General features: G+C 57.4%; 1 protein-coding gene across 1 annotated transcript in view; it reads right to left on the bottom strand.

Annotated features, from left to right (window-relative positions):
* Nucleotides 1-2518: 2518 nt before the first annotated feature.
* Nucleotides 2519-15362, bottom strand: part of POU2F2 (POU class 2 homeobox 2) — a 28776-nt gene continuing 15932 nt past the window's right edge. The window contains 13 exon segments of the mRNA XM_074306990.1: nucleotides 2519-4221; nucleotides 6134-6207; nucleotides 6321-6499; nucleotides 6501-6523; nucleotides 6730-6796; nucleotides 10019-10204; nucleotides 10607-10755; nucleotides 10924-11065; nucleotides 11280-11441; nucleotides 12923-13014; nucleotides 13642-13747; nucleotides 14317-14553; nucleotides 15135-15251. Coding sequence (XP_074163091.1) covers nucleotides 3869-4221; nucleotides 6134-6207; nucleotides 6321-6499; nucleotides 6501-6523; nucleotides 6730-6796; nucleotides 10019-10204; nucleotides 10607-10755; nucleotides 10924-11065; nucleotides 11280-11441; nucleotides 12923-13014; nucleotides 13642-13747; nucleotides 14317-14553; nucleotides 15135-15251 — 1887 coding nt within the window. The 3' untranslated portion in view covers nucleotides 2519-3868.

Here is a 15362-nt window from a genome sequence, read left to right as displayed (position 1 = left end):
AGCTTTGGGCAGGAGTGTCAGGTGGGGCTGGGGCAGGGTTATCCCCCCCCAACAAGCACCCAATCACCCACCTTCCCTAAAGTCCATCCCAACTGCCCTAGCTTAGAAACTGACACACCTCCCCGCCCAACCCCTGCCATCCCTCATCTTGAGGGGAGGGGGCTCTGTGAAGACTTTGGTATCTGGACTCAGGCCCCTGTCTGAACTTTACCCATCCTGGGCTGGGGGCTGGGGAGGCTTGTGATGGCCCAAGGAAGAGGGCGACCCCTCACACAGCCATCCTACCCCCAACCCCAGCCTCTGCCTTCCCCTTCCCTCCAGGAGATCACAGAGAGAGGTGGTTTGGTTGGGGAGGGGATGATTTTTGGCACACTTTGAGGGCCCGCCGCATGGCTGGACCCCATCTCTGCCCTCACCTGAAAAGGGGGGAGAGGAGAGGCCAGAAGAGAGGGGGATTCCCCTTTCTCCTTTCTTCGGTTCACCCACCCACCCCACCCCCTCTCTCCACCCCAGACCGCCCCCCACCCCGACATCTAACCTACCCCCCAAGCCCCCAGGGTCTCCCCTTCCCTAACCCCCCACCCCCCACAAAAAAACCCAGTCTCCCCGATTCTCTCTCGCTCACACACAGACACACGGGCACAGACAGGCCCCCCGCGCAAATCACAAAATAAAAAGGATGAGATAGTTTTGCTTCCCGGAGTCGGGACGAAGGGGGACAGGAGTGGAGGGGGCAGGAGAAGGGGCAGGGGTAGCGTGTGGCTACCACCCCCAAGCCTTCCATGGCCTGGCCCCCCCCTCCCCAGTCCCCGGCCTCCCTCTTGCTGCCCACCCCCCACCCCCACTCCCCAGCCGGCCCCCTACGCCGGCCATATTTGGTTTCTCTTAACATTAAAGTTCTATGAGGTATTTGGTGCCTTATCTCCAGTCCTGGGGGGAGGGGGGGCCCAGGGGGGAGACCTGGGGCTCACCTGCCCCTCCCTCCCCTACCCCTTCCCAAAATATTTGGTTTCACAGCTGTAGTTAAAGCTTGGGAGTTTGTGGGTTGGGTTGGTTTGTTTGTTTGAAATCCCCCGAGAATTCTGTTTCCTCTCTCGCCTGGAAGCTGAGTGAAGCCGAGGAAGGGGCCCGCAGGAGGCCCCTCCTTCCCACCCGCACTTGGCAAGGCCTGTGCCCGGGCCCCGCTTTCCGTGTCCCTCATTCCCCATCCATCCGTGTCCCCCGCTGCCCCCAGCAGCCAGGGCAGGGGGGTACCTGGGGGGCACAGGCCCGGGATGGACAGGAAGGAGATGATCAACGCGAGGATGGTGAATCCAGGGGGGTCGGGTTTGGTTTTGGTTTGGGTTTTTTGGTCTAGAATCAAAGTTTTTTGTGTTGTTGTATTCCATCAATTTGGAGTGTTCTCGGCAACGCCTTGTGTCGATTTTGTCCATGGTTTGTCTTTCCCTTTTGCTTGTTGCGTTCTGTCATCCCTGTCCAGGCCAGTGGCCCTTAGCCCCATTTCCCGCAGGCCCCTTCCCGGGACCCACACATTCTCGTCTTGGTCCCAGTCCCCTCCTCTCTCTCTCGGAAACAAAAGTAGGAACACGGCGGCAGGCAGAGGAGGGGAGTCCAGTCCAGTGGAGAGGTGTACATTCTGCTGGGGGACTGGCACCGCGGGAGGGCCCGGGGGGGCTACAGCGGCCCTCCTCGCCCCTGGATAGCAGGAGGGTCTCCATCACCCCAGGACAAGGCTTCCCGGATGGGATCCCCACAGAGGATGCTGTGCCAGGCCCACACAGTCCGGGGAGAGGCAGGGAGGTGGGCGCAGGGCCGAGCTGCTCCCCGGTCCTCCAGAGGCAGGTCGGGTCCGGGCTGAGGAGGGGAGACAGGGAAATCTGACCGCCAGAGCCTCGGGCCATCTCTCCTCTTGTGTCCGTCCAGCAGGAAGAGGAGTATCCACGCGGACGCGCCTCTTCTCCGAGCTCTCTCTGCTGCCCAGCGCAGCCCAGGTGCCAGCCCCTGACAGTGGAGGGTGGGCTCTCACAGCGATGGCTCGCTTCCTACCCAGCAACACTTTGGTTTGAGGAAGGAGAGAAAGAAAAGGGAAGGAGAGAGAGGAAGAAGGACCACTGCGGAGGAGGACCGGAGCACCCCCAGAATTGCGGTCTCCGTGGATTTCTGTCCTGCCGTTTTCCGCCGTCCGTTTAAAGCTTTGTTCGGGTGACGTGGGGGGGAAGGGCACGGCAGCCCGGGCAAGAGGGGGGCTCCCTCTGGGGCCCGGCCTTGACATCCTCCCATCGTGCCCCAGCCCGTCTTTCTGGGCCAGGGACCACGTCCTCCCCTCCCTCCCAACCCCCGTAGAGGTCCATGAGGTATTTGTGACGAGAAAGAAGTATCTATTCGTCCGTCCTTCGGGCGCGGAGGCAGGAGGCCCTCGCCATCACTCTGGAGGCCCCATGCTTCCCTCCTGGCTCCTCCAGTGTCTTCGTCTAAGAGTCTGACTTCTCTTCTTCTTTCCCTTAAATATATATATCTATAGATTTTTCTATTTTAAAAATTTTTTTGGAGTTTTATTTTTTTTTGTGGTACTTTTTTTTTTCTTTTTCTTTCTTTCTTTCTTTTTTTTTTTTTTTTTTTTTTGGTTCAAGACGTGGCCGGCAGAGGGACACCCCCGACTGCAGCGTTCCCGAAGGCCTCCGTCATCTACGTACATCCCAGTGCCCGCAGGGGAGCCACTGAGACTCTGGTGCCATCTCCCGCCCCCCACTCGGACCCTGATTCTGGGCGTGGCCATCGGGAGCTTGGAGGGGGGGTGCGAATGGGCAGGGGGTCGGAGGAGTGGGACATCTTCCTGTGTGTAGTGGGTGGGCAGGGGCGAGGGAACGATTTTTTTGGTTTTTCTGGATAATGTAAAAGAGCGTGAACGATCCCACGGATAGGCACTGGAATATGAGTTTTTTTTTTTTTTTTGGTGGCTTTTTTTTTGTTTGTTTTTGGTTTTTTTTTTTTTGGTATTTTTTTGTTTTTTGTTTGTTTGTTTGTTTTGGTTTTTTTAGAGGTGAGGAAGAGGGACGGGGAAGCTGGCAGACAAGAATGAGCAAGAGCTGGGACTGCCCTGCCCTGCCGCGCCCCCCACCCGGACCCCACTCCCTAAGCACAGAACCAGAGGGGCCGGGGGGAGCCCGTGGGCCTCGCGTGGCCTACCGGCCGGACCCCCACGCCAAAGGAGAAGGGGAAGGGCGAAGGAGAGCGGGGGAGTCTCTCCCCGCCCCGCTCCCCTTCTACTCTCCCTCGGTTAAAAACACAAAAACAAAAAAAGGCAGTTCAGACAGTTCCCCTCCCCCACCCTCCAGGCCGGGTGGGGGCACGGGGGGACACATTCGGGGGAGCACAAGAAACGCTACCAGTTCTCTACAGGCCTTTGGATGAAGCTAGCGGCTATTTGGTGTGAGGTTTCTGGGCCCTGTCTCTTTTGGTTTCTGGAAAAGAAAAATCCACAGTTGTTCCCTCCCCTGGCCCCGCCCCGCCCCCCTCCTCCCCTCCCCCGGGGCGCCGCGCTCCCCTCCTCCTCCTCCGGCGCGGGCGGTCGGGTGGTCCAGCGGTGAGCGGCGAGCGCACTGAGGTCTGGCTCTGGACTGGGTTTTTTGGTTTCGTTTTTTGGTTTCTTCTGTTCGGCCCGGCTCATTCTGGGCGGCTGGTTGTGGCGGTTCTATTTGGCTTTATTTTTTTGTTTGGTTTTTTCTTTCTGGGGTTATTTTTGGTGTTTCCTCCAGCTCCGGGGTCCTCACCTTAATCCCCCGCCGCTGTCCCCCGACCCCCGGCTCCCCCACGCGGGAGGGCGGCGGTGGCCGAGGGGGAGGAGGGCAGGAGAAGGCGGCCGGGTGCCTCATTCCGATTTGGCCCCTGCCTCAGCCCCTCCGGGGGTCTGTGCTGCTGTCTCGATGCAAGAGGAGGAGGAGGAGGAGGAGGAGGAGGAAGAGGAGGAGGAAGAGGAGGAGGAAGAGGAGGAGGAGGAGAGGCCCGGGGACTTGGTGGAGATGGAGGCCGCCACGGCGGCCGCAGCGGCCGAGACAAGGCCCACCCCTGGAGGGGCGCTGAGCAGGGGCAGCCCGGCGTGGTTCAGGAAGAGCGGGGAGGTCACGATGCCCGGGCTCCCGGGGGCGCCCCCGGCCGCCCCCAGCACCAGGTTCCCGCTGGCATCAAGGCTGGTAAGGGGCAGAGTTCCACCAGAGGCCAGAGCTGGAGAGGAAGAGAGAGAGGGCGCTGGAGTCGGAGGAGCGCGAGCCGGCCCCTTCCCGGGGGACGGATTTGTAATTGGCGCAATGACCTGCTGGGGCCTTCCTGGCTTCGCAGGTTTATTTTCTAAGGACTTTTCCAACCCTGACACCCCTGTTCTAAGCTCCCTCCCAGCCCTGACATCCCCTGTTCTAAGGCTTCTCCCACCTCTGACATCTGTTCTAAGGCCCCTCCCAGTGCTGACATCCCCTGTTCTAAGGCTTCTCCCACCTCTGACACCCCCTGTTCTAAGGTTTCTCCCACCTCTGACATCTGTTCTAAGGCTCCTCACAATCTTGACTTTCCCTGTTCTAAGGCTCCTCCCACTCCTGACATCCCCTGTTCTAAGTTCCCTCCCACCTCTGACACCCCCTGTTCTAAGGTTCCTCCCACCTCTGACATCTGTTCTAAGGCCCCTCCCAGTGCTGACATCCCCTGTTCTAAGGATCCTCCCATCTCTAACATCCCCTGTTCTAAGCTCCCTCCCAGCCCTGACATCCCCTGTTCTAAGGATCCTCCCATCTCTAACATCCCCTGTTCTAAGCTCCCTCCCAGCCCTGACATCCCCTGTTCTAAGGATCCTCCCATCTCTGACAAACCCCTATTCTAAGCTCCCTCCCACCTCTGACATCCCCTGTTCTAAGCTCCCTCCCACTCCTGACATCTCCTGTTCTAAGGACCCTCCCATCTCTGACATCCCCTGTTCTAAGGCCCCTCCCAGTCCTGACATCCCCTGTTCTAAGCTCCCTCCCACCTCTGACATCCCCTGTTCTAAGCTCCCTCCCAGCCCTGACATCCCCTGTTCTAAGGCTTCTCCCACCTCTGACATCCTCTGTTCTAAGCTCCCTCCCACCTCTGACATCCCCTGTTCTAGGATCTCTCTCATCTCTGGCAGTCTTTCACATTCTAAGCTTCTTTCTATCTTTACTATTCTGTAGAATGGAGCAGGTCCACTTGGGATGCCCTAGATTAGAGAAGCCATTTCTTCTCACCTGGAGGTCACTTTGAGTGCTTTTATATAGTGGCTTCCCCCCCCACCCTGCATCTACCCTTCCTAGAACCATCCTCCCCAGATCTGGGGGACCTCCTCCTCTTCCCACAAAAAAAAGAGAACGGTGAGATGGAGTAATGCAGTGATGGAGGGATGGGGCAGGGAGAGGCTGCTGAGGAAGGGAAGGGGAGGAAGGTGGGCCTGAGCCCAAGGGTGAGGACATCCCCAAAGCCTCAAACCTGGAAGCTCTCTCTCTCTGTTTCTCTCTCTCTTCCTCTGTCTGTCTGTCTGTCTGTGTTTCTCTGTCTCTTTCCCTCTCTGTTTCTCTGTCTCTGTTTCTCTCGGTGTCTCTTTCTTTCTGTGTCTGTCTCTCTTTTTTCTCTGTCTCCTTTCTCTCTCTCTGTCTCTCTGTCTACCTGTTTCTGTCTGTGTCTCTCTTTCTGTTTCTCTCTCTTTCTCTGTCTCTTTCTCTCTGTCTTTCTTTTCTCTCTACTTTGTCTCTGATTCTCTGTCTCTGTTTGTCTGTCTGTCTCTGTGTCTCTGTTTCTCTCTGTGTCTCTCTCTCTGTATGTCTCTCTCTGTCTCTCTGTCTGTCTCTGTGTCTCTGTTTCTCTCTGTGTGTCTCTCTCTGTATGTCTCTCTCTGGCTCTCTGTCTCTCTCTGTCTCTCTCTGTCTCTCTCTGTCTCTCTCTGTCTCTCTCTCTCTCTCTCTCTCTGTCTCTCTCTCTCTCTCTCTCTCTCTCTCTCTCACATACTCACACTCACACACTCTCTGCCCATCACAGAAGCAGTTAGAGCCACGCAAAAGCCCTGATGAAGTCCTTGGAAGGCATGGGTGGGTTGATGGCGGAGGGGACACGGGGAGTGTGATGGAAGGCGACGCACCTTGTATGGTGGCCAAAGGGTTGTTACCCATGAGAGCCGGACTCAACCCCGAGCTCAGCCCCACCATTGTGCTTCTAGAAGAGGCAAAGCAGACGGGTTAGTGGGGGGAGGCAGGGAGTTAGCGGGGGAGGGGGCGTGCCCTCTCTAAGCAGTATCAGCTCCCTCCCACCCCGGGCCCCAGACTCACCCTGTGCTGGGGTTCAGGCCCGACAGGCCGATGGCCGAGTGGCTGCCTTGGGGGCTGGGATTTGTGCTGTTGGTGGTGGCGGGGGGTGGGGGAGTGATGGAGGGGATAGAGTTGAGGGGGGTCACTGCCCCACCCCCACTGCTGCCCCCTCCGGCTGTCCGACTGGGGTGGAGGGTCCCCCACAGCTGAGGACAAGGTAGTAACTAGGAGAGAAGGAAGGAGACATTGAGTGCCAGAGCCAGGTGCTGAGAGCAGCCCTTCCCTGCCACCCCCTACAGCAGAAAAACATTCCCACCCGGAAAGTTGTGCCCAGAGTCCCAGGCCAGTGAGGGCCAGGCGAGGGCTGCCCTTCCTCCCACTCTTTCCCATAACCCACCCTGTTCCCCTGCTCTTGCTCACGAAGACTGACCTGTTGTGCTCAGACTGCTGGAAGCCGGGGACAATGGCAGGGTCCCCCCAGCCCCCTGAGGTGTGACCTGGAGAGACGAGGAAGGAAGTAGCTCAGTGGGGACTTCTGGTCAAAGGGAGGGTGACTCCCAACACGCTCTGGAGGTCCCGAATGCACTGAGGAGCATGCTGGGAAGGGGTGGCGGGGCTTGAGAAACGTGTATATGTATGTACATGCGTGTACACGCGTCCCTATGGATGTTTAGGCGGGTGTGTGCACGTGTGCAGACCACAGCTCATCTTCAGGAAGGGGAAGCTGCGAATCCTAGAATCACAAATTTAAAGGTGTCCTCGGGACCAGCCTTTTTGTTTGGCAAATGGGGAAACCGAGGCCCAGATGGGGAAGTCCTTCCAGGATTCCACAGTAAACTGGATGGCCGATCCAAAAGACTGAATAATGGCCAACTGATAACACACAAGACCTCCAAAAACCAGCCGGTAATTCGGTAATAATGGTTCTCATCAGTGACATCCATGTCGAATTTTCAACCGAGTCACTTCTCACCTGACGTGAGACTTCAATACGGTCACAGGGTTTGTTTCCTGGTGGAAAGATCCTAGCCTGGGAGCTGAGGGAGATCTCCCACCCTACCCCTTTCCCTTCCGAGATTCCTCCTCAGTAAAACAAGGAATCCCCCTGCCCCGGCTCTGAAGTTCATAGAGTGCCAGGCCTGCAGTCAGTTTGCTCTGAGACCCTCCCTGGCTGTGTGCCCTTGGTCAAGTCAAGTCACCACACTCAGTCTGAAAAATGGAGAAGGAAATGGCCAACCACTCTAGAAGCTTTGCCCAGAAAAAATCCTTCAAAAGGGGTCACAAGAGGAGGTCACCAGTGAAATGACCGAGCAACAAGAAGCGGGGAACATTCTAGGGCAGCTGTTCTAGCTAATATGCCGTGTTTGCTGGTTACACTGGGGGATGGATGTGAGCTCCATGGGACAAACTGAAGGGAGCCCCTCTCACAAACAATAATAATGAACCTGGGCTTAAAAGAACTCGAGGCTTCAAAGAGGGCACAGCTTTCTGTCAATCAAAGAGTGCCACCCCTGGGCGCCAAGCTGGACTTGCACAAAGATCTGGCTTTGTCTAAATCAGGTCATGAATGTAGTTGTCTGCCTAACAGTAAGGCTTGTTCTTCTGCCTTCTCAAGTATCAATGCAGGGGAGGAGCATAGAGAAAATCAGAAGGGAGGGACGGATGAATGGGAGATGGATAAAAGAAGGCATAAAGTGGGGGTGGAGGGATTAATGAATGGAGGGAGAGGGAAGGAGGAATGGAAGAAAGGAGGAATGGAAGGAGGAGGGAGAAAAATATGGATGGAGAGGGTGGGGGATTAATGAGTAGAGGGAGAGAGAAGGATGAATGGAAGGAGGGAAGGAGGGAGGAAAGTATGGATGAAAAGGGGTGGAGGATTAATTAATGAAGGGAGAGGGAAAGATGAATGGAAGATGGATGGAAGAAGGGAAGGAGTGAGGGAGAAAATATGGATGAAGAGAGTGGGGGATTAATGAGTGGAGGGAGAGGGAAAGATGAATAGAACAGAGGGATGAATGGATAGAGGGGAGGAAGGATAGAGAAAAATATGGATAAAGAGGGGAATTAATGAATGGAAGGAGAGGAGGATGAATGGAATGGAGGGAGGGAGAGAGAGAAAAATATGGATGAAAGGAGGAGTGGGGGATTAATGAATGGAGGGAAAGGGAAGGATGAATGGAACAACAGAGGGATGGAGGGAGGAGGGAGAAAAATATCGATGAAAAGAGGGGTGGATTAATGAATGGAGGGAGAGGGAAGGATGAATGGAAGAACAAAGGGACAGATGAAGAGGAATCGAGAAAAGTATGGATGAAGGAAGAGATGGAGGGATTAATGAATGGGAAATGGAGAGATCTTGGCATGTTCCTTGGAGGATGTTAGTATGCTAAGAGCTAGAGGAGACAAGGAACAGAAAAAGGGACAAAGCCTCACTGTGTCCTAGCAAGATCACGGGCTCGTCAGGTCCTTTAAGAGTGGAAGAAAAAGCCAAATAAAAGAGGGCAGAGGAGAGCCACTAGATCAGCTGTCAGCTCTGGCCCGGCGTGCTCTGGGTAGCTCCGACTCCCTACTTTGTCATCTCTTTGCACTGCTTCAGTTGCTTCTTATCCATGTCCTGCTTTCCAGGCTCTACACTTTCTAACCATTGTTCACACGGTTGTCAAGTTCAGCATCTTCAGTTCTAGGAGCAATTAGGTGGTGCAGCGAATGGAGCACCAGCCCAGACGCCCTGAGTTCAAGTCCGGCCTCAGACACTGGACACTTATTAGCTGGGTGACACTGGGCAAGTCACATGATCCTGATTGTCTCACAAAACCAAAACACACACAGAAGTTCTAACAGCGTTCCTCCCCCTTCACAGATCTTCAGTGGCTCCGACTGCCTTTGGGCCAAAGACAAGCCCCAGACTCCCCAGCTCAGGACTGAAGGCCTCTCCCAATCCAGTGCCTCTTCATGCTTTTTTCTTATTACTCCCCTCCGGCCAAACTGGTCTGACACCTGGTTCCTTAAGCTGACCTGTCATAGCTAGCCCCTGTGACTTTGTACAAGCCGTTCTCCCTGGAAGGCAATGCACTCCCTCCTCTTGAGAATTCCTAAGTATCCTTCAAGGAGACCCGAGGTCAAATCTAGCTGCACCATATTTGCCTCAGTTTCCTCATCTGTAAAATGAGCTGGAGAAGGAAATGCCAAATCACTCCAGCATCTCTGCCAAGAAAACCCCAAATGGGGTCATCGGGAGTCGGACACAAGCAAAATGACCATCACTTGAGGCTCAGCTCAGATGGCACTGCTCACAGGAAACTTCTTAATCCCTCCCCGTCCCCAAACACTCACAGCACTGTCTCCCTCCTCAGCTCTGTATGAGTGCCATCTGCTTTAGGGCAGCCATGGCTTCATTTTCAATTTTGCCTTTAGGTGGGAGCCCGTCATTTACCAGGAACTTCATCATTGTTTGTGCTTGTGCGGCTTAGTGGGACTGCTTGCTGTGGTCACTAGGGGCCGATGGTTGGGAGCTTGGGGATGGGGGGGTGTCCGGGGATGCCTTGGGTCAGTGAGATCCTGCATGGTGACCCCCAGTGTCATAGTGTGTGAGTGTGTACATGACTCTGTGTATGTGAGTGTGTGACTATATATGTATGTGGGGGGGAGGGAGTCGCCCTATCTCCCCGTGTCCCTCTGGGTGTCCAGGGGCAGTTGGCTGGGGGAGGGAAGCACAGTACCCCAGGCCCGAGGTGGGGGCTGTAGGCCGCTGGCTTGCCCGGGCTGGGCAGCATGGGGGCAGCGCTGCAAGGATTAATTCTCTTCTCCTTTTGGCGCCGGTTGCAGAACCAAACACGGATCACCTCCTTCTCCATGTGCAGCTGCTCTGCAATCAGCAGGATCTCCTCTGAGGTAGGCTTCTGATTCTGGGGGGAGAGAGGCTGGGGGTCAGCTGCAGCCGGCAGGACGCGGGGAGCGGGACAGGGGCAGCAGAGGGGGAGCGGGACAGGGGAGGCAGAGGGGGAGCGGGACAAGGGCGGCAGAGGGGGAGCGGGACAAGGGAGGCAGAGGGGGAGCGGGACAAGGGAGGCAGAGGGGGAGTGGGACAAGGGAGGCAGAGGGGGAGCGGGACAGGGGCAGCAGAGGGGGAGCGGGACAAGGGAGGCAGAGGGGGAGCGGGACAGGGGCAGCAGAGGGGGAGTGGGACAAGGGCAGCAGAGGGGGAGTGGGACAAGGGAGGCAGAGGGGGAGCGGGACAAGGGCAGCAGAGGGGGAGCGGGACAAGGGAGGCAGAGGGGGAGCTGGACAAGGGCGGCAGAGCTCCTCACCGCTAGAAAGCTCTTCTCTAAGGCGAAGCGGACGTTTGTCTCGATACTTGTCCTCTTCTTGCGCCGCCGGCCCGGGAGCCCGTCGAAGCCCAGGCTGGGGCTGGTCAGCTGGTTAGGACTGGGCAGGCTGGAGTCCACAGACATGGTCTCTGCGGTGGGGGGGGGGGAAGAGTCAGCACGTGGACGCAGCCAGGCCGGGCTGGCCTCCTCCCCCTGCTCCCTCCCGCCAGCTCGCCCGGGCCTCTTCTCTCCGCCCCCTCAGCACCTTGGACAGCGGCGGGCGCTCTGTGCAGCCTCCGGCCCGCTCCCACACCCACCTGCGTCGTTGAGCCACTTCTCCAAAAGGGGCTTCAGTTTGCACATGTTCTTAAAGCTAAGGTTGAGCGCCTCGAAGCGCGAGATGGTCGTCTGGCTGAAGTCGTTGCCGTACAACTTGCCCATGGCCAGCCCCACGTCGCCCTGGACAGGAGGGAGCCGGGGGTCAGCCTGCGACGGGAGGCTTCTCCCCACTCCCTCCGCCCCACGTCCCTTGTCCGAACGCGCTCGGGCTTGTGAATTCCCGGAGGGGAGGGGCTGTAAATCGCACGGGCTTTTGCGGTCTCCGCAGCCTGCCTCATGGAAGGGCCACTCGTCCCCCGCCCTCCAGTCCCTGCCCCACTGCGCAGCCCCAGACCTGAGTGAAACCCAGCTTGATTCTCCTCTGTTTGAAGGTGCGAGCAAACTGCTCCAGCTCTTCCAGGTCGCTGGGCTCCTCAGGGTGGGAGGGTGGCTCCAGGCATTTGGTGGGCTGCGAGTGCGAGAGGTGCGGATCGGGCAGCGTGGGTCGGGTCACTGCCTGAGGGAAAGAAGGGGGGGGGAGTTTAAGGTCCCTCTTCTCTCAGCTGCTCATGAAGCTCTCTGGCTTAAGACATCATCCCACATCCTCATCTTCATCTCTTCCTTCAGTGCATTTTCCTTGACCAACCCAACCCCTCACACATAATTTATAGGTTATATTATTTTAATATCAGCATCAAAAGCAAGAGATTTAACTATCATCTTAATATCAACCTCAAAATTAAGAGACTGAATTTATCTTGATACCCAACATCAAAAAGAAATAGATTATATATATATATATATATATATTTTTTTTTTTTTCTCCCCCTGAGACTGGGGTTAAGTGACTTGCTCAGGGTCACACAACTAGGAAGTGTTAAGTGTCTGAGACCAGATGATTTGAATTCGGGGCCTCCTGAATTCAAGGCTGGTGCTCTATCCACTTCACCTCCTAGCTGCCCCAGAAATAGATTATATTGTCTTCTTAATATTATCAGAAATGATAGATGTTTCATCTCAATATCATCATCAAAATTAAGAGATTGTTATCTTAATATCAACCTCAAAATCAAGAGATTGAATTTATCTTGATACCCAACATCAACAGAAATAGACTATATTGTCTTCTTAATATTATCAGAAACGATAGATGTTTCATCTTAATATCATCATCAAAATTAAGAGATTGTTATCTTAATATCAACATCAAAATTAAGAGATTGAATTTATCTTGATTCCAATGTCAAAAGAAATAGATTATATTGTCATCTTACTATCAATATCAAAAGCAAGAGATTAAGTTATCTTAATGTCAACATCAAAAAGAAAAGAAATAGATTATATTATCATCTTACTATCTGAAACATCATATTTCATCTTAATATCCACATCAAAATTAAGAGATTGTGTTTTCATGTTAATGTCAACATCAAAATCATTAGATGATATCATCATCTTAATATCAACATCAAAAGCAATAAATTAGCATCTTAATGTTAACATCAAAATCAAAAGATGATACCATCTTGACAACATCAGAAACAAGGGATTATATTATTGTCTTACTTTGCAAAGCCTGTGGAACCAGGGAATTCAAAGTCCCAGCACTGAAATCCAGCTCTTGGGAGTAACCTGTCTATACGGCTCAGGAGCTGGCCCCCAAACATGGCCATCTGTCTTGGAGGTTGTCCTCCCCCCAAGGGTCCCACACTGCCGCCCCCTGCTGGAGGAGCTGGCCAGGTGGCACACACTCAACTGCCATCCCCTGGAAAGCCCCATTCTTGTGGACAAGGAATCTGGCGACAGGAGGGCTGCCATCTTACTTGGTAGCAGGGAAGGAGTGGCGCAGACTCGGGCACACACACTTGCCCTCTTTTCCTCAGTGGGATTAAGGGTCCTTCCTTTCCTGACCTGCGCTACCAGTAGGTGCCTTGGAGCTGGACTTGCCTCTGCTCCCGGCCCTGACCCCAGGTCACCCACCCTGCCCAGAGGGCTTACCTGTGTAGGGAGCCCTGCTCGGGGCTGGGAGGTCAGGAGGGCTCCCTGGCTTTGCTGAGGTAGCTGGAACAGATTTGGTGTCGGGAGCAGGCCTGGGGAGACAGCCAAGGTGTGAGTCGGGAAAGAGCCTCCGAAGGGTGGAGCTCATGGGGCCTTGAGCGCCGAGACCTCCGAGCTCCCTCGGGCATTCTCTGCAGCTAACCGGCGCCCCCAGGCTGCCATGGATGCTCTCCTCCTCACACCCAGGAGGTAGCACATAAAGGGAAGACCCAGGAAGGGACATCTGACAGGAGGGTGGGCAGTGAGCGCCCTCGCGGGGGTCCTCGGGTCCTCTGGGGGCTGGCTGCCTGGGCGGCCTCCGGAAGGCGGAGCTTACCCCCCCCCCTCAGTTCTAACTCGGTGTAAACCCATCTTCCCCCCAAGAAGGGTGAGGCTTGTTGGGCTCAGACCTGAGGGCGGACATGGGATCAGTGGGGAGAACTTCCGGGGGCACATTTTGGCTTCTCGGCAGTTAAAGCTTTATCCCAAAGCGGGGGGGGGGGGCGGGGGGGGGCTGTTTGGGAAGCGGTGGAAACCCCACCCCACCCCCTCCCTGCCAGGAGGTGCGTCTGCAGCAGCTCCAGGGCCACCTGTCAGCGCCCCTGCGGAAAGCCGACGTTCCACAAGGGGGCACCAGAGCACCGCGGAACGCCCCCCTCCCCAGCGCGCAGGCTTCCCACCTGGCTGACCCTGCTGGGTCTGTGGCAGCAGGAACTGTGCAGGTGACTGGAGGTGGTGCCCGGGGACGAGGACTAACTGCTGGAGCTGAAGGAGCTGCTGGATGTCCTGGGAGGGGGAGGCGGGGGTCAGCCGGCGCGCTCGGGGCGTCCGCCCCCGGCCTCCCTCCCCTCGGCCCACCGAGGAGCGGGGGCGGCGGCAGCTTCCTGGGCCCTGCCGCCCCCGCGCTTCGCTCTCCCGGACGCGCCGGTTCATGCTCCGGTCCGAGGTCCTTCCTAGCTCTGGCACGGGGGGTTCTGAGCTGAGGGTGCTTAGCCTGGAGCCCCCCCCCCCTTCCCTATGATCCAGAAAACTCCGAAGAGCAGCCTGGGGCGGGGTGGCCCGTGACCTCTCACCCCGAGGCGCGCGGGTCCCCAGGGCTGGAGTCGGCGGGAGCGGCCTCCGGCTCAGCAGGCCCGGGAGGGGGGCTCTGTGCTGCAGGCTAAGGGGGGGGCGGGGAAGCATGCCGTCCCAGGCCTTCGGCCCCAGGCTAGGGCTCAGGAGCGGCGGCTGCCGCAGGCCCTGCCCCGGGAGACTGGCGGAGGCCGCGCACGAGAAAGCTCCGGGTGCCGAAGAGCAGCCCCGGGGGCCCGCGTCCCCGCCCGGCCCCATCCAGGCCGTGGGGCGCCCCGCCTTACCTGGGCCGTGAGCTGGATGGGCTGGGACAGGGTGAGCTGGGGGGTCGCCGGGGGCTGGCTGGCGGGCGGCTGCGGCGGCAGGTCACCGCCCCCCGCGGGGGCAGGGGGCTGCGCGGAGGCGGCGGCGGCGGCGTTAGCGGCGGCGGCGGCGTTGGACTGCTGGACCGCGGCCGCCAGGAGCTGGGCCTGGGCCTGCTGCAGGAGGAGCTGCTGCTGGGTGGGCATCAGGGCCGTCAGCTGGGGTGGGGGGCGGCCGGCGGGGTCACAGACAAGGAGGGGAGGGGGGAGGGGGGCCGAGAAGGGGTGGGGGGCGCCGGACGACACGGGTTAGGAAGGAGCAGAGAGAGCAGAGGGAGCAGCGGGTTAGTGACAGAGCGGGGACCAGGCAGCCAAGCGGCGGGAGCGCTGGGGTCAGCGCGGGCGGGCGGGAGAGGGGGGCTCGGCCCGGCCTGGGCCGTACCTGGGAGCCCAGTCTACCTGCAGCGGTTCTCTGCGCATGGGGGCAGTGGGAGCAAAACGCAAGGGGCCGCCCGCATGGCTCTGCTCAGGGGAGAACAAAAGGCAGCTTCAGCCGAGGCGGCGCCCCTCTAGTCTGGGGGCGCAGCAAGGTGGGACAAGAGGCTCCCCCTGCACCTCAACCCCAAACTCAGCAGGCCTTGGGCGGCAGTGACCCCTCAGGAAGACACAGGGGGTCTGAGACTCCTTAACACGCATGCGGAAGAGCTTATGGGTCAGTTTCTCCTCTTCTGGTGTTTTACCGCCACTGTCGTGGGGAACCGGCCCCCCACGAACCCCGGAGTCCATCCTGGCTCACTTACCCCAGCCAGCTGCCCGCCAGCCAACATGAGCTGGGCCTGGGGGAGGTGGGGCTGGGATGGGGGCGGGGGCGGGGGCGCCACGGGGGCGGGGTCACTGCTGGAGTCTTCCGCCTTGATCTGCACGGGGAGAGAGAAAAGTTGGGCTCCTAAGAGGGAACCAGTCCTGGAAGCAAGCTGGAGCCCTTCCTCCTCTGCCCTTCCCACCGGAAGCGGAAGGTTTAGACCCTG

The sequence above is a fragment of the Sminthopsis crassicaudata genome, chromosome 3 (assembly GCF_048593235.1).
Source record: "Sminthopsis crassicaudata isolate SCR6 chromosome 3, ASM4859323v1, whole genome shotgun sequence".
Lineage (NCBI taxonomy): Eukaryota > Metazoa > Chordata > Mammalia > Dasyuromorphia > Dasyuridae > Sminthopsis > Sminthopsis crassicaudata.
Note: the sequence above shows the minus strand (reverse complement) of the source record. Positions and strands in the feature narration are given on the sequence as shown.